General features: G+C 47.1%; 1 protein-coding gene across 1 annotated transcript in view; it reads left to right on the forward strand.

Moving 5' to 3' along the window:
- The window catches only part of DNAH9 (dynein axonemal heavy chain 9), a 170,928-nt gene that overhangs the window by 74,967 nt on the left and 73,489 nt on the right, over positions 1 to 22,472 (forward strand). Inside the window, exons 44-51 of the mRNA XM_071764710.1 lie at positions 2,020 to 2,182; positions 2,701 to 2,824; positions 4,735 to 4,877; positions 7,118 to 7,279; positions 8,173 to 8,406; positions 11,913 to 12,173; positions 13,396 to 13,821; positions 17,082 to 17,201. Of these exons, the coding sequence (XP_071620811.1) occupies positions 2,020 to 2,182; positions 2,701 to 2,824; positions 4,735 to 4,877; positions 7,118 to 7,279; positions 8,173 to 8,406; positions 11,913 to 12,173; positions 13,396 to 13,821; positions 17,082 to 17,201 (1,633 nt within the window). The remainder of the gene's footprint in view (positions 1 to 2,019; positions 2,183 to 2,700; positions 2,825 to 4,734; positions 4,878 to 7,117; positions 7,280 to 8,172; positions 8,407 to 11,912; positions 12,174 to 13,395; positions 13,822 to 17,081; positions 17,202 to 22,472) is intronic.

Consider the following 22,472-nt stretch of genomic DNA (forward strand, 5'->3'; position numbering starts at 1 on the left):
CTGTCCATGTGGCATGTCCAGCACAAATGCTGTACTGAAATGCAGATCTGGCCTTAGATCACCTCAGATGATGGACCTGCTCTCTAAATCATCCTTATAACTGATAATTCTGATAATAATGATATTTCTGCATTTCTGTTGGTGGTGTTTGGAGAGCACTTTGGGAGCCATAAGGATTCCTGGGGCTGTCAGCCTGCATATGCTAGTGGTTATTTTAAAGTGTGGTTGATGTTGTGATATCTTTGGCTCTTGATGCTCTGCATGTGGCAGGAACATTTATTGTAGGTAACAGTGTTCAAGTGCTTTATTGTCTTTGCTTGACAGCCAACTACAGAAGTAGTTATGCCAGGATTTCTCTAAATGATTCCACAAGTGGTTTAGAGCCATGTTTACACAGGTTCTTAGTGGGATTTTTGGATCTGTATAAAGTGAGATTAGGTGTCTTCAGGCTACTAGTTTGGATGGATTGAGGCATTTGAACTGCTTTGATCTTTTGAAAATCCTGCCTGCATTTAGAGGCCTGGAGGTCCAGATGGACTCCCTTTGGAAACTGGACATGTAGGACTTTATGAAAACAGGGAGTCTCTGGTTGGTAATTATCAAGCTATTTACGTATCTGGGCTGTAGATAGGCAGGTGTGCCTCCAGCTGCCAAATACCACTGAAACATGTTGGGAATCCCAGCAGTCAGACTCATTTCTGGGTACTGAAATGCAGATCTGGCCTTAGATCACCTCAGATGGATCTGCTCTCTAAATCATCCTTGTAACTGGTTTGGGATGAAAGCATTGTATCAAGAGGTGCAGATTTGTGATTTAAAGCTGGGAGGAAGCCTCTGTCCTGCTGCACACCACTATGGGGGTTTTTAGTTCTCACTGGACTTGGCAACTGAATGTAGTTACTGGTATGCAAATTATATATATATATATATATATATATATATATACACACATATGTATATATATATAACTGCTGCTCCTTTTAACTAGCCACTTAACTACTACTGGTAATTTTGCCAGCTATGCTGGGGCACCTTTTCCTTTACAGTGTGGGCGTTTACTCCTTTGTGTGAATGAGTCCTGTGGGAGCTGGTGTCCATGGGTGTTTCTGCTTCCATTGGTTGCAGAAAGGTGACAGTAATATCAATCTTGTGCTCCTTTTGCACTTCCCTTACAATGGAATTTGTGACAAAAGATGGCACTGCCCCTGCAGATAATATTGTGAATAATCAGGTGAGTGAGGTTTGAGTGTTCAGCATGATTTTCACTGGATCTGGGTGAGGCAGGGGGGAATGGTGCTTGTATTTAGGCATGGGACAGGGAGGTTTTCACAGGTGGGTTCCTCCAAACTCCCCTTGTTTGAGGTTTTAACACGTGGGGATGTCAGCAATGGCTTAGAGAATAAAGTGGAGGCAGAGAGTCACCATGTGACTCAGAAAGAACAAGTGAACAGCCCTTGGAAATAACAGCAAGTTCATTTTAACAGTGAGAAAATGTCACTTTAAGTAGTAGTAGTTTTGAGACATAAGAAACATGGACTGAGTTTTCCAGACAGGTTTTATGCTGTTCTAGACATATATAAATACACTTTAATGCATAACAGGACTCTTCACCAAAATGTCAAATGCTTTGGGAAGAAAAAGCTTTACTGGGAGGTGTATCAGAGCTTTATATTTTAATCTCATTTTTTGTATGTCAACATAATGTGTTTTTTCCCTTGTCCTCCCTGCAAAGATGTCCAGGCCTTCACCTTAAAATAGTTCTGCCCAGCAGAACTAGGCAAGTGGAAAAGAAATTGGGCACAGTCTGAAATGCCACCGAACAACTTTTCTCATAAGCTCTGTCCTTTGCACAGGTCTCAGCAGAGATGGGGATTGATTGCTGACATGTCTCTCAGATTGACATTTTTCATCCCTTTCAGAACACAATTTCCTAGTGAATAAAATATGTATTGAAAAGCACCAGGCAGAGCAAAAGAAAAACACTTTTATTAATGAGAATTTTTGTATGCTCCAATTCAGCTGCCGCATCAACCGCATCCTGGAGTCCCCCAGGGGCAGCGCTCTCCTGGTTGGGGTGGGGGGCAGTGGCAAACAGAGCCTGACCAGGCTGGCAGCCTTCATCAGCAACCTGGAGGTTTTCCAGATCACTTTGCGGAAAGGGTATGGGATCCCTGACCTGAAGGTAGGTGACTTCCAAGGCTGAGGTGGAGGGGAAGGAAAGAAGCAGCAGAACTGAGGGTGCTGAGCCCCTGCTTGCCCAGGGAAGCTGTGGCTGCCCCATCCCTGGCAGTGTTCCAGCCCAGGTTGGATGGGGCTTGGAGCAACCTGGGCTGGTGGGAGGTGCCCCTGACCATGGCAGGGGGGTTGGAATGAGACGATTTAAGGTTCCTCCCAACCCAAGCCAGGGATTGCACTGAGATCTTCAGCCACATGCATTGACCTCCCAGTGCTTCAGCTACAGGCTTTGTCTCCCAGTGCTGGCTATTTCTTCTCATTTTTGTGTTCTATGACAATGACAGTGATAGTGTCCCTCACATAACCTGAGAGGCTCATCAGTGATGATGGAAAGTGGCCAAAGTACAGTATCATGCAAATTAATTGCAATTGTTCTCAGTTAATATCCACTTCTGGTGTGGCACCTATGCCCTACTTTGCAGGGTGTATGTGCAGCTCCTAATTCCACTTGTTTTTCAACCTCAGGCAGACCTGGCAAACCAGTACCTAAAATCTGGAGTGAAGAATGTAGGCACCGTGTTCCTCATGACTGACACACAGGTGGCAGATGAGCAGTTCTTAGTGCTGGTGAATGACTTCCTTGCATCAGGTATGTCTCTGGTGGGTTTGACTTCTCCTCTCCCTCTTTTCAATGTAGCTTTGCTCATGTCAGCAGCTGTAGCTCTACAATACTCAGAAGGGCAATATATGAAGTAAGCTAGGAGACATGCATTAAAGTTTAGAGTGTAAGCAGTGCTAAGATCTCCTTGGTAAGGATGAACTCCATCATCCTGGGCTGCATCAAAAGAAGCACAGACACCAGGTCAAGGGAGGGCATTCTCCCTTACTCTGCTCTGGTGAGACCCCACTTGGAGTACTGTGTCCAGTTCTGGAGTCCCCAACACAAGAAGGACACAGAACTCCTGGAATGTCTCCAGAGCAGAGCCACTCAAATGCTCAGAGGGCTGAGCACCTCCCTGGGAAGCCAGGCTGAGGGATTGGGGTTGTTCAGCCTGGAGAAGAAGAGGCCCTGAGGTGAGTTATAGCAGCTTTCTAATATCTGAAGGGGCTACAAGAAAGCTGGGGGAGGACTTGGGTGTGTAGTGAGAAGACAATGGGCAGTGGTTTAAAATGAGAAGAGATTTAGGTTATACATCAGGAAGAAATTCTTTCCTGTGAGGGTGCTGATCCCCTGGCCCAGAGAAGCTGTGGCTGCCCCATCCCTGGCAGTGTTCCAGCCCAGGCTGGATGGGGCTTGGAGTGCCCTGCTTCCTTGCAGACCACAGCACAAGGATGTGTGGGTGAGCACTCCCTGTGCTGGGTGCTCTGCAGCTACAAGGCACATGGGACTGTGCAGCTGTGTCACCACATGAAGGAACCCAGAGCAGGTGTATTCCCAGATTCCCTGGTAAATCACTGCTACTACTGTGGGCCTCTTCTTGTTGCTTTATTTATGACTGGGGAGTGGGAAGATGCCAGCTGGTGAAGGTGACCTCCATGGATGTGAGGGGTGGAGAGCTGACAGCTCAGTGGAGTGATAGTTTGTGAGTTACTCCAGAGCTGATACGTGGCCATAAATTGGCCATATGGTCCCAGCAGCAAACATGCCCTGCCTGTGATGGATTTGTAATCAGGAGCAAAGCCAGGGGTTGTTGTGGGGGGCTGTGAGTAGCTCCCACCACCTCTCGGGAATGATGTGGATGAACCCAACCATCTCATGAAGGGATCATGCCAGGACTGGGACTGCCCAGAGGGTGCTGCTGAGGGGTCTGGCTGCTCTCTGTGACCTTGTTTTTCTTACTTGTCTCTTCACCTAAGACACTAAAACAAAACATATATTTTAGTCTTTCTTAGAAATGAGCAGGTTTCTGATTTCCTAAGTGATTCTTGCTCATATGGACAGGATTTCAATAATGATGATTTCAGCCAAATCAGAAACCAGAAAGGAAGTGAATGGGTGATAAATTAGGGAACCACTAAAAAAATATTTGGTTATTTACATTTTTGGCCATCAGTTGCATAACAATTAACTTCTAAAAGGTTTTAAAATATTTCTAACTTTTAAAACATTGTGGTCACTTGGGAGTTATTTGAGCACTGCTGGAAATAGCACTGAACAACTGCAGAAACTGTACGTGTTGAGTAAATAAACTGCAAAACTAAAATGATTTTTACACTGTCATGTACAGCATATTAGGTATTTGATTATTTTTTCTTTGATAACCTAATTAACACTGTAGATCTGAAAAAAGAAAAAAAAAAAAGGAATTTCTATACTTGCATTCTATCCTATGTTTGTTTACCTCATGCTTTTATAAGAAAGTTTGCTCTCACAGGTGTGTTTTTTAGCAGCCTGAGCTTCTGTGCCCCTTTCCTGCTTGTGGGGTCCGTGGGCACCAGGTGCAATGATTTTTCTTGAGGCTTCCCCGAGCCCCAGAAGAGGGAAGAAGCTGCTTTACTTTGCTCTAAGACTTCAAGAAAATCCAGACCAGTAAATCTAAACATGTCCTCTTCTCTTAGGTGAAATCCCTGAACTCTTCCCCGATGAAGAAGTTGAAAACATCATCAACAGTGTGAGGAGTGAAGTCAAAGCCCGGGGGCTGGTGGACTCCAGAGAGAATTGCTGGAAATTTTTTATAGAGCGTGTTCGACGCCAGATGAAGGTCAAATGTGCTTGGGGAGTTTGGGTCCTTCCCCATCATCCTTGATACAGGGATATGGGGTGGAGATGCCTTGGGCTACTTTGGGGGGAGGTCAGGCTGCAGCCTATGAGGAGTCTCTGCCTGTTTGTGACGTGATCTGTGATTTTCTTAGCAAGTGGTTTGGAAGTGTAGGAAATGCTGCCTCTTGGGCTTTAGGAAGCACTGTGGGAGCTGAAAATTTTCTCTTCCAAGAGTTGAGCAAGATTATCCTTTCCACCTTCAAAGCCATGCACAAGAGCTTAATTGGGGTGCATCAGGAGCAGGTCTTGCTGCTTGGAGAAGCTGCATGGGGGATCAGTCCATGTGTTGTTGATAATCCAGTGCCAGAAGAATGAAAAAACCCATTGTATTTAAACTAGAGGGTTGTGGGGACTGAGTGTGTTGGACACAACCTGCTTAGAGGATTTCTTCCTGTATGTTGCAGCCCATATTCCAGCATAGAAAGGTCCTAAGATCCCAAAACAGTTTCAGAACTCCCCAGGTATGCCCAGCATGTGGAGAAAACACAGTGTAAGGAGTTAGACTCTTCCAGGAAGTCCCATCTGCAGGACTGAACAGTGCTGTGGCCCCACAGCAGGGAGGTAGGATGGGCAATGAGTGGAGATGTGATCTTTGCATCAGGAACCCATGTCCTCCTTCTTACTTACTGCTTAGTTCATGTGGGTGGGACGTGTTCAGTGGGGTAGCATGGCTTGTTCCCTATTTGGTGTAGATATGTACATGTTTAGGATGGGGAACAGATAGAGAGTTCATTTTTGAGAGAAAATTAGGGGACCATGGCACAATATAGATGCCCACCTCCTCTCTCTCCCAGTGTAGAGGGGAATTTCTGATGAGCACTGGTGCTTTTAGAGCACTTCTCTTTTGGAGCTCTTTTCTTTTGGAGCTCTTCTATCACCTTGGTTGTTCCAGCACCCGGATTGGAGTCAGCAGCCCCCTGCCCCGTGGCCTGGGCAGGCTCTGCAGAGAGCAGGCAGGGCTAAGGAGTCCATGCAGAGCGTGGTACCCACTGCTTCCCAAATGGCCCTTCCTCACCTCTTGCTGCTTCTTCACATGGTGGCAGCTTCTGTGTGTCCTTTTTGTGTCTGATGGGCTGAGCTCCTGAATCCATCTGCAGGGGGAGGGATGGGATGGATTCTGGGGCAGGGTTTGGTCCTTGGGTCTTAATTTACTTCATTTAAAGCTGGGGGGACGGAGTAGTGAAGGGGAAAAGTACTTTGCCTTGTCCTGACTTCACACCCTGGCCAAGTTTCCTTCTGGAGAGGAGCTGAGCTGGGGGAAGGAGGCTCTGGGTCTGCAAGGACAGGCTGGTGGGTGAGGGAAGGGTTCTGAAGACAGGAGGAAGGAGAAATGGTGCCAGGCTGGGAAGATGCTGATCAGGAAAGTAACAACCCTTTGACCAGGCCCCAGAGAATGTGAAGAGAGATTTCTCAGAGACCCACAAACTCCATGATTTTCTGCACCACAGACACTTTTAGCAGCTGTTGGACTGAAATAAAAGCCTGAAAAGCAAAGGATCTGCTGTGCAAAAATGCAATGAGCGGATAAAAACACGTTCACAAATGCTTTTATTTCCATTCTGCTTTGTTTTGAGATCTCTCTATTTTTAAAAATTTCTCATTCTGATAAAAGCAGATTTTGAGTTTGAACCACCTCATCCCTTTTCAATGCTGGCTTGTGGGGAACAATCCAGGCAGACCTGTGCTCCTGCCAGGAGATTTTAGGTCCATTCACATTAATTCCTGGTTGTACCATTTGAATCTGGATGCCAGTTCCCTGCTGGGCAAAGCTGTGTGTGCTGGAGCAGAGAAGAGCAATTATACTGAACCCCAGCTTCAGCCTTGAAAGGGTGCCAGGCTTCTGCTTTTGACCAAAGCAATGCTTAACACCACTGCTTGTCTTTACTGAAGAGAAAAAATGTTTGCTGCTACATTATGCCTTTTCCAGGCCAGGCATGCTGGCATCAAGGGCTGAGTTGGCTGGACCTGCAGTGGGTGGTGAGAGATCTCAGAGAATGGTTTGGTTTGGAAGGGATCTTAAAGCTCATCCAGTTCTAAGCCCCTGCCATGGGCAGGGACTTTTTCCACCAGCCCAGGTTGCTCCAAGCCCCATCCAACCTGGCTTTCAACACTTCCAAAGGAAGGGGCTGGAAGAGCTGGCTGGAGCTCACATCTCACCTTCTTCTCCCTGGGGCTCCGCAGGTGGCTCTGTGCTTTTCCCCCGTGGGCAGCAAGCTGCGTGTCTGCAGCAGGAGGTTCCCTGCCATCATCAGCTGCACCACCATGGACTGGTTCCAGGAGTGGCCACGGGAGGCCCTGGAGTCTGTCAGCCTCAGCTTCCTGCAAGAAACAGAGGCTGTGGAGGTGAGCACCTCATCCTGGAGGGAGCTGTGTCTGGGTTTCAGCCCCTCTGCCACGAGCCAGCCACGGCCACCACTGCCACACGGTGCTGGTGGCAGCCAGGTGTCACCTCATCCCTCCAGTTATTGCAGGCAATACCTCACACAGCAAGGATGGGACAGCAGAGAGGTCTGCTCATATTAATTGCCTTCCAGCACTGATCCAGGACATCAGGAGGAGGTGCTGGTCAGGCTGACATGCAGTGAACTCAACATTTCCAGTATGGTCCTGATTTCTCAGCAGGGTCCTTAGCAGAGGGGTGGCCACAGGCCGTGTGCTGTGGGTGTTTGTGCTCCATGAGCACTGCCAGGGAGTCCTTGCTCTGCCAGCAAGAGACAGCTTCTAGCTCAGAATAGGGAATAACCTCCTGCTGTTGGTTGTTGCCTGGACCACAGTTTTTTTCTCCGTGGGAGTGTCTGAGCAGCTGTAATTGTCAAGGGCAAAAAATATGTCAAGTTGTCATTGATGCCAACCTGCTACTCAGAGAGATTCAGTTCTGTTTCTTTTGTTTCTCTGGGTAGGATTTTTGAAGAATAAAGTCTTTTCTTTTTATGAATGTGCACTTTCCCCATTTGGAGGTAAGAAAAGTCCAAATTTATACTTAAAAGGTTGTTATTTTCTAGAACTGAATGCTAGAAAAATTGCTTGGAATAAGATAAAGTACCAGATAAAATAGGAGGTATAGCACACACAAGCAGACAAAGTTATTTTAGAGATAACGAATGAAAAGGGATCAACTTAGATGTTATATCCCGGATTTTGCTGCAGCAGAATGAAAAGTTAATAAATTCCTTTATATACAACACAGGTCTGTGGTATATTTAGATTTTCTCCTTGTCCTGTCACCCTGCCTTTAGGATTCAGTGAAGGATTCAATAAGCAAATTCATGGCTTATGTCCACACAAGTGTCAACGAGATGTCCCGATTGTACCTGAGCAATGAGCGACGGTACAACTACACCACCCCAAAGTCATTCCTGGAGCAAATCAAACTCTATCAGAATTTGCTGTTGAAAAAGGGCAGGGACTTAAAAGCAAAAATGGAACGGCTGGAAAATGGCCTGGAGAAGCTCAACAGCACATCTGCCCAGGTAAGTGAACTGTCTGGGGGTAAAGCTGGGGTTGTCTGTTTCTGTTGGACATCTCGGTGGCCTGCACCCACCAGGAGTGCCTTTGGAAGCTTTGGAGGTGGAAATTGTGCAGGGTGTAAAGTTTTTGCTAGATCCTGGCTCTAGCTTGGCTTCAGCTGGGTTCCCAGAGGAGCAAAAGTTCTGTGATGTACTTTGGAAGAAGAAGGCAGGAATTGTGCAGTGTTTAGGTGTTGTTTGTCTCTGCTGTTTGGGTGGTGCTAACCCCAAATGGAAGATCAGAGTAAATAAAGTGAGATAGGGATACAGTTGGCTGTGTATATCATCCTGTACATCAGCTGTGGTGATAAAGAGCTTCTGAAATACAGGAAACTTGGTGATTTTTGGAGTTGCACCCAGTAAATTGACATAACTTCATCAGGAATTCTCTCTTTCAAATGAAACAGAGCATCCTTTTAAACTAAAGCTGAGGCTCACTGCTCATTTTCCTTGCATTATGCTATCCATTTTTAAGGAAAAAGAGTGCCTGTCTGTAATGTAGATTAGCTGTTCTCCAGACCCTTTACCACCTTGATTGCCCTTCTCTGAACTTCTCAAGTTCTCAGTGTCCTTCTTGTAGTGAGGGTCCCAGAACTGAACACAGCACTCGAGATGAGGTCTCACCAGTCCCTAGCACAGGGACATGACCACTTTTACTGCTGGCCACACTGTCCCTGATACAAGCCAGGATGCTGGTGGCCTTCTTGGCCACCTGGGCACACACTGGCTCATGTTCAACCAGGTATCAACCAAGCACCCCCAGGTCCTTTTCTGCCTGGCAGCTTTTCAGCCACTCCTCCCCAAGTCTGTAACGTTGCATGGGGTTGTTGTGACCAAATTACATCTTCTTTGTAAGGCTGCATCTGAGGTTGAACAGGGAGTAGGAAAAAGCCCCCATCACTCCCAGTGAAGCCCACCAGAGCAGGATGTGCATGGCTTCACTGCAGAGCAGACCTTACATCTGCCTGACCTCTGGAGGCAATGAATTGTGCTGACCCGTGGGGTGATGCTGGTTTTGATGCTGCCCCAGTGGGGAACAAGATGGGTGAGGTCTGGTTTTTATTGGAATCATCTCATATCAAACTCACCTTTGGAGAGGAACCAAGTCCCTGTAGTGGCTGTCAGGCATCTTCAGGTGGGTGTGACATTGGCAAAGGTTCTCTGAGAAGCCACAAGGCAGGGGCTGAGCAGTGGCAGATGGAGGAGGAGATGGGAAGTCACGGAACTGGTGGGTCCTGTGGGTTTTGCTGTGGCAAGAAAGGCAAAAGAACACAAAATTCAGGTGTGGTTGGAGTAAGGCTGGGCCTGTTTGTAAGGCTGATTAAGATGCAGAGCAGTGAGGATAAATATGTCAAATTTCAATCTAAAATTAGTACTGGGGGCCTAAAATTAAACACCTAGATTATCAGATGTGTGCAACAGGCAAAACTGCTGTTGATTTGAAACCAGAGTGTGGATATACAGCAGTATTGGAAATCACATCTGAATGCTCAGTCTTGAATATGGATTTCTGAACTTCACGTTCACCCATGGAGATGGTTGGTCTTGGTGCTGGAGAAGTGAAAAGCCTTCTGCCTCACTCAAGTGTGTCATCTCCACATTGTGGTCACGGTGCTTGGAAGTGCTACACTGTGGGGGTTTTATTTTCAAAGAAAATGAGGATTTTGATACCTGGGTATGAGCTCCCATTGTCAGTGTTAACCAGATACCTGCTGCTTGGTTGCTGTGACAAATTAATGATTAATTTTATGGATTTCTATAGACTGCTCAGTGTGGCCTCAGCCTGGGGGGGGCCTGGCTGCCAGGGTTGCAGGGTACTTTTTGACTTAGCTGTTAGAGTTTCAAAATAACCTCCCCCCCCTCTCCTATCCCCCAGTAGTCTTTTTAATTTCCTTTTGAGATTTGGATACCTTGGTGCCTTTGATCAACTTTTCTTCCAAATAAATGTTTTTTCCATTAGCTTAGACACCAAACCACCCTTCTCTGAAGGCAGTGTCTGTCCTCAGTACTCAGAAAAGAATAAGCTGGCTTCTAGTTATTAGGTCATCATAGACCTGGGAAGATGTGTGGGATGAGTCATTTGTTTGTCAGGGATGTTTGCTCTGAAGAGGTCAGTGCTCTGTTCAGAGCCCATTGCTGGGTAATTTTTCATCTGGCTTTGGTTAATATTGCATTGCTGGGTTCCAGGTTCAAGCCTTGCTTGTTCTATCAATTAATTGCTGACCTTTGTGGATCTATTTTGTGTTCTTGAAACAAGACAGGGACTATCAAATAAAACAAGTCTTCTTGGAGCCTGCCCTCCAGGTTTTCTATTCCTTAATAATTCTCTTTCTCTCCTCATGGGTGACAAGTGTTTCTTCCTTCCCTGTTGGAGTCACATTACATTCCCTTCTCCTTTGCTTTGATCTTCCCCTTTCTGCCTCACATTGCTAATTGCTTATCAGGTTGTCCTGAACTCAGGAAGCTGCTCCCAGGTTTTCACATTTTTTATCACTGTCTGGGACCAACTGCTGACCTTTTTGTGGCTGATAATGGTATCCTGTGTGCTAAGGCACATGCTGGATCTACCTGCTCACACCTTGACCTGGTTATTCTCCTGATGTTGCCTATGGGAAGGAGGTTGATAGTATTCTCTTTGGGATGACAGTCTGGTGGGATATGCTGTCTGTGGTTTGATGGTCATCTGCTTTCACCAGTGTTGGCAGATGCTGGAAAACTTGATGGTGTTTTTCTGCTCTCCCCTGGATGTGGTAATGACTCTTCTGTTGCTGTCAGGACAGGTCACTGCAGCAGCCTGAGCTCCACCCTGAGCTCTGAGAGCTCACGTCTTAGAACAGATGTGCATCTCCAATCCTCTGTTCTTGTTCTGGACATTAAACAGTCTCTTCTCTCCCCTCCACATGGAGCTGCTTCTTTTCATCTTTCTTAGCAGCTCCCTGTGGCCCTGGTGGCCCTGTTGTCCATGCCTGTGTCCACTTGTCAGGTGCCTCTGCTATACATACACACATTCCATGTGCCTTTTGGTGCTTTCCTTGTGAGGCTCCTGGGCTGTACAAAAATAATCCCAAGAATTCCTGAAATGAAAGGTGCCACCTGCATCCCACGGTATCTTGCCCAGAGCAGCATTTGGGTTGCCCTGGCACTTCTGCTCAGTGTCCCAGCAGGGATGGGACAACCTCCCCCAGCTGGGGTTGGTTTTTCCCCTGCTGGGTTCCTCACTGCTGGCACACTGCTCCCATGTTTGGACCATGTCTGTGGGCTCCCCAGTGGTGACTCAAGCAACCACAAGCAAAGGAGAGCAGCAGATTCCTGCTAACAACTGGAAATGTGGCTTCTCTCTGCTGCCAGGGCTTGCTCTACTCATGGGACCTCCAGGTCATGGGGTGCTGCTCAGGGTGAGCCCCTGCTGCTGGGCAGGGTGGGGAGTGGGCTGGTGAGGGGCTGTGCTCCCACACGTCTCTTCCCTCCAGGTGGATGAGCTGAAGGCCAAGCTGGCAGCCCAAGAAGTGGAGCTGAAGCAGAAGAATGACAATGCTGACAAACTGATCAAGGTGGTGGGCGTGGAGACGGAGAAAGTGAGCAGGGAAAAGGCAATCGCTGATGAGGAGGAGCAGAAAGTGGCACTGATCACCCAGGAGGTTGAGCGAAAACAGAAGGACTGTGAGGAGGACCTGGCCAAAGCTGAGCCTGCCCTGGCAGCTGCCCAAGATGCCCTGAACACCCTCAACAAGGTAGGGTGAAGATTCCCTTGGGAATTCAGTACCTCTGCTCTGCATTGTTGGGGGCAGTGTCATCTGATGGCCCAAGTTTTTGGCCTTTTTATTGACTGTTCTCCAGCTTCTTTCCAGCTGGTACATAGTTGGTCTCTGGTGTAACCTGGAGCAGCTATGAGGTGGCACCAGGATGCTCTTTACTCGTAGCCAGGGAGAGCAGGAGGAGCTGGAGGTGGGTGGTTTGCTTCTCTTCTCCACTGTTGGCTGGCTCCACTGTTTGTTCTCCTGTCTCATGGGGAATAGGAAGTCACCTTACTGTCACCCTCTTTCCCTCTGTCTTGCTGTCCAGGCACTGTCTCTGGCTCAGACCTGTACACCAGCATGGAGGACATGCAGGATGGAGGGCTGGGGTCCAGGGAGGTTTTGTGCTGAAGCTGTAGAGTATCTCATAAGATAAAGGTTAGGGACATGCTGAGATTTTCCCTAGGAACCTGTCAGACTGCAGTAGCAGAGCAGTGGAAGGCATGGTCTCCTTTACCTGCTGATCCAAGATGCATCAGAGAGCCTGACTTGCCGACACAAGTAATCAGCAATATTTATGTGTGCATGCAGAGTTTCTGCCCAATTATCTGAGTTGTCTTATTTGGACAGCAGTTATATGCAGTGTTGATAGGGAAAACAGGGAGAAAATCTGTTGAGAAGAATGCAGTGATGATATTTGGAGTCAGCTGGCAAGGACATGCACAGCTGCATGGCTGTTTTTGTGCCACTGTCACCTCCTAGTTTAAAAGAAGAGCACCGTGTCCATTCGGACTTGTATCTTTTACAGAATGGCTGTGGGGAGAGGTAAGTGAGAGGAGATGCCAGCCCTGTCCAAAAAGAGACAGTCAGTGTTCCGTGGAGGTGGCTGGGCTGTCTGTGCCTCCTTGGAAAGGAGGATGGTGCTTGGCCAGACCTGTTCAATCCCTGCAGAGGTTCTAATAAACAAAAGACAGTAACAACAACAAAAGCAAAACACTTTCTATGCAATTTCCTGCAAGGAATAACTCCTGGAGATGGTCCAGATGCATCTCAGGATGCCATGGTGGGCTGCAAACGTTCCCAGTGGTGAGCTAAAGGCAGCAATGCTCAGACTGAGAGAAGCCTGATGTATCAGCTTGATAGCCTGGCTCTGTTAGTGGCAAAGTGAAAAGAAATCCCTTGCATTTTTGTCTAACAACCTCGTTTCCCCCATTTTTAGAAGAATCTGACTGAGCTGAGGTCTTTTGGGTCACCACCTTCAGCTGTCAGCAACGTCATGGCCGCCGTGATGGTGCTGATGGCCCCAAGAGGAAGAATTCCCAAGGACAGGAGCTGGAAAGCAGCGAAAGCCTCCATGGTCAGAGTGGATAGCTTCCTGGACTCCTTGATCAAGTTCGACAAGGAGAACATCCACGAGAACTGCCTCAAAGCCCTTCAGCCGTATTTACAAGATCCCAAGTTTAAACCTGAATTTGTCACCACCAAGTCCTACGCCGCTGCTGGGCTCTGCTCCTGGGTGGTCAACATCGTGCGTTTCCACGAGGTCTACTGTGAGGTGGAGCCCAAGAGGCAGGCTCTGAGCAAAGCCAATGCTGAGCTGGCAGCTGCCCAGGACAAGCTGGCCAGCATCAAGGCTAAAATTGCTGTAAGTCCTTGCCCTTTGGTGGGACCCACCATGCTTGTCACTTCTTGCGGAGAATTTGGAGAAAGGTGCTTCTCTGCACTTGTGTGTTCTTAAGGGTAGGGTGGGAATCCAAAGAGTCAGGAGATCGTAGTCTTTTCCACCCCTTTTATTGCTGCTTTTTTGTTATCTATTCTTTGGTGTCATCTGTTCATTGATTTAAAGCAGCAAGAGGAAAAAAGTCTTCACAATGAGGGTGCTGAGCCCCTGTCCCAAGTTGCCCAGAGAAGCTGTGGCTGCCCCATCCCTGGCAGTGTTCCAGCCCAGGTTGGATGGGGCTTGGAGCAACCTGGGCTGGTGGGAGGTGTCCCTGCCCATGGCAGGGGGGATTGAGATTAGATGGTTTATATGGTCCCTTCTGACCCAAACCAGTCTGGGATTCCATGATTACACCTTAGAAAGAATGCTAATTATTAATTCTTAATATTCCTACCTGATCTGTAGAGGTGTAATTTACCTCTACATGTGGTGTGGGTCCTCAGAAAACTTGTTATCTCAAATCAGTATGTTCCTGGAGTACTGCAGAGAATCAGGGAGGAGGAACCAGAGGCTGGTTGAGGGTGCTGGTGACACAGAGCTGGACTCTGTCCCCAGCACTGGGCATGTTTTGCAGGATGACAGCTGCTCTACCATAAGTCTAACAACTTGCCACCACCCAGCTCCTTGGCGGCGTATCTTGTGCATCATCATCTCCTGTGTGATGAAAAGTGCCTTTATATGGAGAGCAGCTTCTAGGTTTTCTCCTTTTCCTTCAAAAAATTGCCCCTCTCTTAAAAGATACACTGCTTTTTTGCCCCCCTCTTCCCTGTCCAATACCTGCTAACAGCAAAGTGTGAAATCCAGCTCAGGGACCCAGCCAGATTGTCCCTTAGGCTTCAGCCCAGGTTCCCCTGGCTCTGCTCTCCACATCCCTTCATGCAGGCAGCCACTGCTGTGCTCCAAACCTGCCTTTTTTTGAGGTGCTATGGGTCTGGGATGCTTCCTCAGGAGTGAAGGGTCCTTTGTGGCAGTGCTTTTGTCTTAACACCACAGCTGGTGCAAAAGCCCCTCTCAGAGCCAAGGTGCTGGCAGCCAGGCTGATAAATCTGTCTTGAAAGAAGTGACTTTGAGATCTCACCTGGAGAGGAGGAGGCAGCACAGTCCCTCCAGACATCTCATCCCAGTACTCATCTCTGCCACCTGACATCTTCCTTTTTAGAACAGATATACCTCTCTTGATGCCTCTTATTATTCTTAAAATGCTTACTACACTGTTATCTAAAAATATTCTAAAAATCTCCAGAGCCCCCCCTGGTAGCTCCCTCCCAGTGGGGTGAAAGCAGGCTGAGCACATTGCCTTAAGTTAGGTTCAGTGGTCTTCAGCCTCTAATTCTTTCCTCTCAGATGTGAAATATGGTGCTGGGGAACTTTGTTCATCCCTTTACTCTGCTTATTTCCAAAGCTTATAATGCCTGAACTTTTCTTTTGCCTATTTTCTTCTTTTTTTTTTTTTTCTTTTTTTTTTTTTTTTTTTTTTTTTTCTTTTTTTTTTTTTTCTTTCTTTTTAAAGACAGGATTTTGTTAAAGCAAATGGCAATCTTTGAGGGGATTGCTGATACTCCACCTCCAGGCACTTACTTGTAAAACTGACTGTTTTGGGTGAGTTTTCCCTCTGCAGATGAGTAATGATACACTGCTGAGCGTGGGGGGATGTGGAGGGTATATCTTTGCTTATCAAGCTGGCATATCTTGGATAGCTTCACTGACATGAGGCTGATTCATACCTGCTCACAGCCAGGCCCCAAGCTGTCACAAACCCATTTTTAGTAATGAATGAAACTCTTTGCATTGTCAGAAATACTGAGGACTTTTCCTTTGTTTCCCTGGGAAATAAAGTTGCCATGCCTCTGGGGAGGGCTGCTGGAGAAGCAAGATGTCCCCTCATGGTTGCACATGGATATATTTGTGTGTCTGGGGGGTTCTTCATAGCTCACAGATTCTCATTTGTCAGCTTGTGCTTTTATATATGTGAGAGTACCTCTGTGTGCACAGACACTCACATGCCCACAAAGACAGAAACCATTTGTGTTATTAATTCCAAAGCAGGTTGAGGAGAGGCTGCTTTCTGTTTTCCAGTGTTCTGGAGCGCTGCAGGTAGCCTCATACAATCCTTTATCCTTTTGTATTTTTCAGGTTTATTTTCAGTGTGTAGCTCAGTGTTAAGGTGATTTACAAGCAGTTTAGCCTAAAGCAGTTTGCATTGGGTGCAGATAAAATCCATTATTACTTCTGCTTCTCTTATCAGAACTGAAATGCTCCAAGTGCTTGTGGGACCCACAGATGTGTGAGCAGCTCTGGCCAAGCAAAAAGCTCTTTTTCACTAGCAAAGGGGAGAGCATGATGGGCTCCAGGTGGTTTGGGCTGCTTCTGCCCCTTTCCAGAACCAAAACACTTTGTGGCCAGCCTGCACTCGAGCTGGTCCCACCTGGAGCTAGTTTGGGTCCTCTGCAGGAGTGTCCCATGGCACATGCTCAGGCAGCTTAGGAGCAGAGCAACTCGATTGACTTAGATGCCATATTCCTTATTTATATGCCATATTCCTGACTTAGATGTCATATTCCTTTCTAGAGAGAGGATGCAGGAGGTATGGCTCAGGGATGGTTCAAGCATACCTCCAGCTGCTCAAGGAGCCCCATTGGGGTTTTGAGAATAATTTGGTGAATCAGGACTGGACTGAGACCAAGGGGACTGCAGTGTCAGGAAATACAACATTGTTATCTTAGCTGCCCTGCTCATTGCTCAGCAGTCATTGGTACTTGGCCATAAGGACCCACTGTCCCACTTTAAATTCACACCAGGGTGGAACTTCAAATAGATGAGTTCTGCCTGTTCTTTGCCCCTGCCCAATCCCAAGGATGTGAGTTACAAGCACGTAAAATAGCACAGCCCATCACTGCTCCACACTGTCTCCTCATCACAGAATCCCAGACTGGTTTGGGTTGGAAGAGACCTTAAATATCATCCAGTGCCACCCCCCCTGCATGGCCAGTGACACCTCCCACTAGACCAGGTCGATGCCACAACATAATATGGGGCTGCAGCCCAGTGCCAGCCTGAGCAGCCTGAGCTGAGGTGGAGCTTGGCCAGCCCTGCCTGCAGGGTGAATCATCTCTGGAGATGGGTTTTCCTTAAAACTGTGCTTTTTTTTTTTTTTTTTTTTTTTTTTTTTTTTTTAATATGTGCAGCGTCTCAATGAGAACCTGAGAAAGCTCACAGCCAGGTTTGAGAAGGCCACTTCAGACAAACTCAAATGTCAGCAGGAAGCTGAAGCCACAGCCTGTACCATCGCTCTTGCAAACCGCCTGGTGAGTGGCAGCAGATGCAGTTCTCAGGGTAGGGGGGGGGGTACTGGGTGCTGCCCAGGTGCACAGAAAGCTACAGCCCCTTGTTTGGTTTTTGTTGTTTGGTTTGTTTTGGTTATTTTTTTAATACATTTCCTGCACTGCAGCAGGTTTTGGTAATGAGAATGATTTTACATTGGCTGTTTTCATACATCAAGGGGCAGGCACTGCTTGTGTTTCAAGAGACTGGCTACACCCTCCTCACAGATCTCATCTCCTTTTTGGTATTGAAATGTGTGATCACGTACTGATGGGCCAAAACTATATGACTTGAAAATTGTATAGTAAAGACAAAGGCCAGTTGCTTTGCAGGTGTTGAAATGAGAAAAAGTTAATAGTGAAAACCTCTAAAACCCCAGTGGGTGTCCCTGTTGTCAGCCCATCAATAGCATCACAGTCTCTTGTATCTTCAGAGTGTGCAGCCTCCCAGTCCTCTGCAGGGCAATGCCCTTGTCACTGCTCATAGATAAGAGACTGAGAGGTAAGGGCTTGTGTTCACACTGTCCTGCTGGCCCCAGCTCACATCCAGTGCTGCAATTGCCCTTAAACCTTTCCATTTTGTCTTCTGGACCAGCTGTCAGCTTGCAGTGAGCTCTGTCTTGGCAGGCACTGGGCTTGGAGCTGGTTCTAGCAGCTTCCTCTGCTCAGCCTCCATCACATGAAGGCAACACTGATGTGGCAACAATTTGGTCATGTTTTTCAAAGATCCAACTTGTTAGACCTGCAGGGAAGATGCAGGGATGGAGGTTGGGCTCAGTCTGTCTTGCTGAAGCTTCTCCTGCCGGGGGGGCTGGGGGCATCAGAGCACAGAAGTATTTCTGAAAGGGATACTGGATGCAGGGTTCTCTGTGTTTTATCAGATGGTGGCTGTGTTGGGCTGTAATTTTTATGTGAAATATCTGTGTCTATCCCAATGCAGTGATAAATAGAAAAGCCAATTGGTTGAGGATTTGCTTTGGACATGGAGAGTTGTGCTCAGTTCTGTATTTTTTCCACTCCATCCTTCTTAGGTGACCTTCAGTAAATTGCTTTAGCCAGGCTTTTCAGAGCTATTTAGGTTTCAGGAGGGTTTCATGGGCACATGAAGAAAGGCTGCAATTAGCGGGGGTATTAAAGTGCTCCCAAAGACTGAGCAGTTCACCACTGCATGTTTAGGCATTGAGAAACTTCTAAAAAACCCTTCATCTTTAATCTCTGTGTGTCTCCTTTGGCAAACTGGAGTGCAGCACAGTGGCTGCTTTGCAGACAAGGGCTGTGGTACACTCAGATAAAAGGGGTCAGAGACAAACAGCAGATGAGCCCCTTCCTGTGCTGATTTAAATCTTTTTTATGCATCCACTGAAGGTGTTTTATTCTATCATATTTTTCAGGTTAAATCTCACTGAATGCTTCCAAAATCTTTAATTAAAAAAGGAAGGTAGTTTTTTTTTTCATTTGAAAGAGCCATTTATGTTTCTGGGGAGATTTTACATGATGAATATTTCTTTGTGTCTTACTAAAGCCTAACAAAATCCTGTTTAACATGTGATGTGGAGGTAGATTGTGGCTCTGAGTCACACAGGAGGGAGTAAACACAAAACACAAAAAGAAAATGTTTTATGAAAAACAAACATAGAAATGATGGTTTCAGTTCTTTTCATATTTGTATATGTGTGTGTGTTTTACACTGAATGCAGCTTAATTTCACCTCAGTTAGTACTACTGTAACAAACAGAACATAATTTCTTAAAGGTGCATGCTAAGCATGCAAACTCTTGGCTTAAAACATGAATCTTCATTCAGACTGTGATAAGGAAAAATTGTGAGGTTTTGTGGGTTTGGTGGTTTGTTTTGTTTTTTTAAATTGTGAGGTTTTGTGGGTTTGGTGGTTTGTTTTGGTTTTGTTTTTTTTTTTTTTTGCTTAACTGTGTTAACAAAATTGTCCTCAAAAAACCAAATATAGCAGTTCATTTAACAAGATAGGCTGTCACTGGGTATGTATGTTCCTACCTGATTTTTAAATGTTAATAATTTCTTTTCAAAGAAAATTTATAGATCCTGAAATCAAGATTAGACACTGGAATTAAGTCTTAGAAAACTTTCTTTGGTTGCAGTTGTGGTTTTTCAATGGTGTTTGCACCAGTTCCTGGTCTGAGAGCACGGGGCCTGTGCCACAGGCAGGAAAACCTCAGTGAAGCCACAGGAATATATTTGGTTTTAAATGTGTTCTTTACCCAACTCATTAGCTGGAACTGCTCATGGGCTCAGAGTCAGCGTAAAAGCATCCCTTGTTCCTGTGCCTTGCTGGTGCTGGACTGAATCCTTACCTGTTGAATACCTGAGCATGTTTTGCATTCTTTATGCACAGTTTTGGTGTAGCAGTCAAACTGCCTCAGCCTCAAACCCTCTGTTTCTTTCCTCTTGGAATGCCTTGGATGCACTGGTGACTGGTTTGGGAAAGAAACCTTTCCCTGCCCAGGCTTCAGGAGAATCACAGCAGCAAACTGACATCTCAAAACCATTACAGCAGTTAGGGAGTGGTTTGTGCACATTCTGCTTGTCCCACCCCTCTGATGTGGTGGTGTGTGAATGGGGGAAACCATGGGTGTCTCTGCTTGTTCTCCAGTGGGTGACATTGCCTGGTCCTGTTGTTACTTGAGTCTTTTATAGATGCATAAAATGTGAATGTTCAGGTGACTGGGTTCCCAGTGTCTCATTGCAGCAAACTAGAAATGGTAAAAGAACAGCAGAGGACAGGGCAGTGTGTGGCCTGAGCTGGGCAAGAGAACAGGGTGGAGGAGGGCAGGTTGATTTTTTTTCTGGCATATAAAGGACATTGCTCGAGTACAGGCTTTCTACTTTGAATACAATTGGTATTTCTCAGCCCTGCCAGTCTTTGCTGCGCTTGAGAAGCCATTTTCATTTAGGTTGAATTTGGATCTCTGTGTTGCTGTGGTGGGGACCGTGAGCAGTCATGTCTCCCCAAGGTGCTGCCTGGGGAGGGTGACAAATGGCTTTGCTCTGCCCCTGGGGGTGTGGAGAGCTTCCCAAGTGGTGTCTGTGTGCCTAGGTCAGACAGGATGAACGTTATTTCCTCCATAGTCTGCCAGTGTTGTCCTCTTCCACCCCCTGCCTGCTGCCAGGATGAGCTCTCCCTGTCCTTCATCACTGCTGAGCCCCTGGCCCAGGTTGCCCGGAGAAGCTGTGGCTGCCCCATCCCTGGCAGTGTTCCAGCCCAGGTTGGATGGGGCTTGGAGCAACCTGGGCTGGTGGGAGGTGTCCCTGCCCATGGCAGGGGGTGGGACTGGATGAGCTTTAAGGTTGCTTCCAATTCAAACCAGTGGGATTACATGATTCTATGAAAAAGGGGAACCCAAACCAATCTGGAATTCCCTGATCATTAGAGAAAAAGCAGAGCAAGGTGGAAGCAAATCTCTGTTCCTGCATCAAGGATCACACAAATCTGAAGCATCCTGTAGCTGGCACAGTCTCTGCAGTGCTGAGGAAGATGACTGCTGGGCAGTGCCCTGGATTCTGTTAGGAACAAGCAGGGTATTGATCTCTAGCTGGCAAAGAGCATCTGTCCCACTTGCACTGGGTAGATTTTTCAGCCCAATAGTTACAAGTGTTGACAACAAGTAAGAGGCTGAGAGCTTGGGAAGCCAGTGCCAAGCCTGGGCTTTTCTAAAGCCAAGGAGGAGGGAGCGGGACCGTTTTGCATTCTGGTTTTGTCTGTGGCTTGCTGAGAGATGAATATACATGTACACACAGACATACAAAGCATCATTAAAAGTCTTCTGTTGCTTCAAACAATGTACAACACAACAGCAAACAAGAGAAGAAAAAATGTTAACTGTCCATTTCAGTGTCTGTGCTGCTGTGATGCAAAGATTTGGAAAGAGATTTGAGTGATGCTTGAAACTCTCTTATTGCTGAAAGCAGGTTCATAAACTGTCTTTCCACTGCTCCCTCTCTCCCAGCCCTCTTAACCTTACCCATCTGTGCCAGAAAAACACTGGAAAAAAAGATGGCAAGATATAGCAGCCCCCTTAGCAGTGAATGAAACACCTGGACAGCACTTTCCACAGAGCCCCCCATGGCTGTGGTGTTGAGCCTGGAACATGGCTGCAGGGAATGTCACCTTCTGCCTCCCACCCCAGCACCAGGAGTGGTGATGTTGGCTGGAAGGGTTTCATCTCTTGCTGAAGGCTCCTGCTTCCCACTTGCAGGGAATGTTTCCTAGCTCAGCCAGGACAGTGTCACACAGGCAATGAGCCCCTGTGCCCTCCTGCTCCTGGAGGCACTTCAGAGCCTTGGCCACTGATGGGCAAAGTCATCCAGGCTAAATCCAGCAACTCTCATGCTCATTTCACATGGGAGGTGAGCACAGTCTGTCAGCTCAAATGTGTGTCTGGAACGTCCCGTGGGCTCCTGTTGGGAACTTTAGCAAGGGGAGAATGTGGCCCTTGCCAACCCAGTGGCAAAGACAGAAAAATATCTGTGGCTCCTCATGGTACCACGGTGCTGCACCCCTCAGTGATGTGCCATCACCTGGGGCTCTGCTTGCTGTGACTCAGAAAACAGTGGGAATGATTAGGATCAGGGATGATTTAAAAGTCTGGGCAAGGCCAGGGTTATTTCTGCTGGTGGAAATTAAAAGGTCAATGCAAATTGTTTGAAGAGGAGGAAAAGAAGCACTCAGTCCCAGGGAAATCAGCTGTCTGCCTGCAGCTGGGACATGAGCTGTAGTATGAGAACCTTTTAACTTAGATGAGCTTGTATTGAGTCCTACTGTGCTTCCTGTAAGATGGAGAGGAATGCTGGAAGGAACAGGGACCATGGAGTCCTGGTCTGTGGTGGTTACATCTCCTCTTTACCCCATGGCACTGAGGCTCAGTTGGGTTCCTTGAAGCACTGAGCATGGTGGTGGCTGCAGAGCAGAGCTGCTGCTGTGAGGAGCTGCTAACAGGGTCTGCTGGGCACTGTCAGCTGGAATCACCAACAGGAACAAGTTATGTCCATGCCAGTTCCACCAGCTGGTTAGAAAGCCCAGCTTGCTACTGCTGCTGTCAAAAGCAGATCACTGGTGCAGGGCAAGCAAGGAGCTACTGATGTTCCAACTCACCTCCTGCTGCATCATCTCTGGCTTTGAGCTAGAAATAGATCCTGACAGCTCTTACTAATGTGCTGTTTATTTGACATCTGAAATGTGTCACCCGTGCGACTCTGGGCTGCAAGTTCCCAGACTTTGAAATA

Source organism: Heliangelus exortis, chromosome 20, assembly GCF_036169615.1.
Source record: "Heliangelus exortis chromosome 20, bHelExo1.hap1, whole genome shotgun sequence".
Taxonomy (NCBI): Eukaryota; Metazoa; Chordata; class Aves; order Apodiformes; family Trochilidae; genus Heliangelus; species Heliangelus exortis.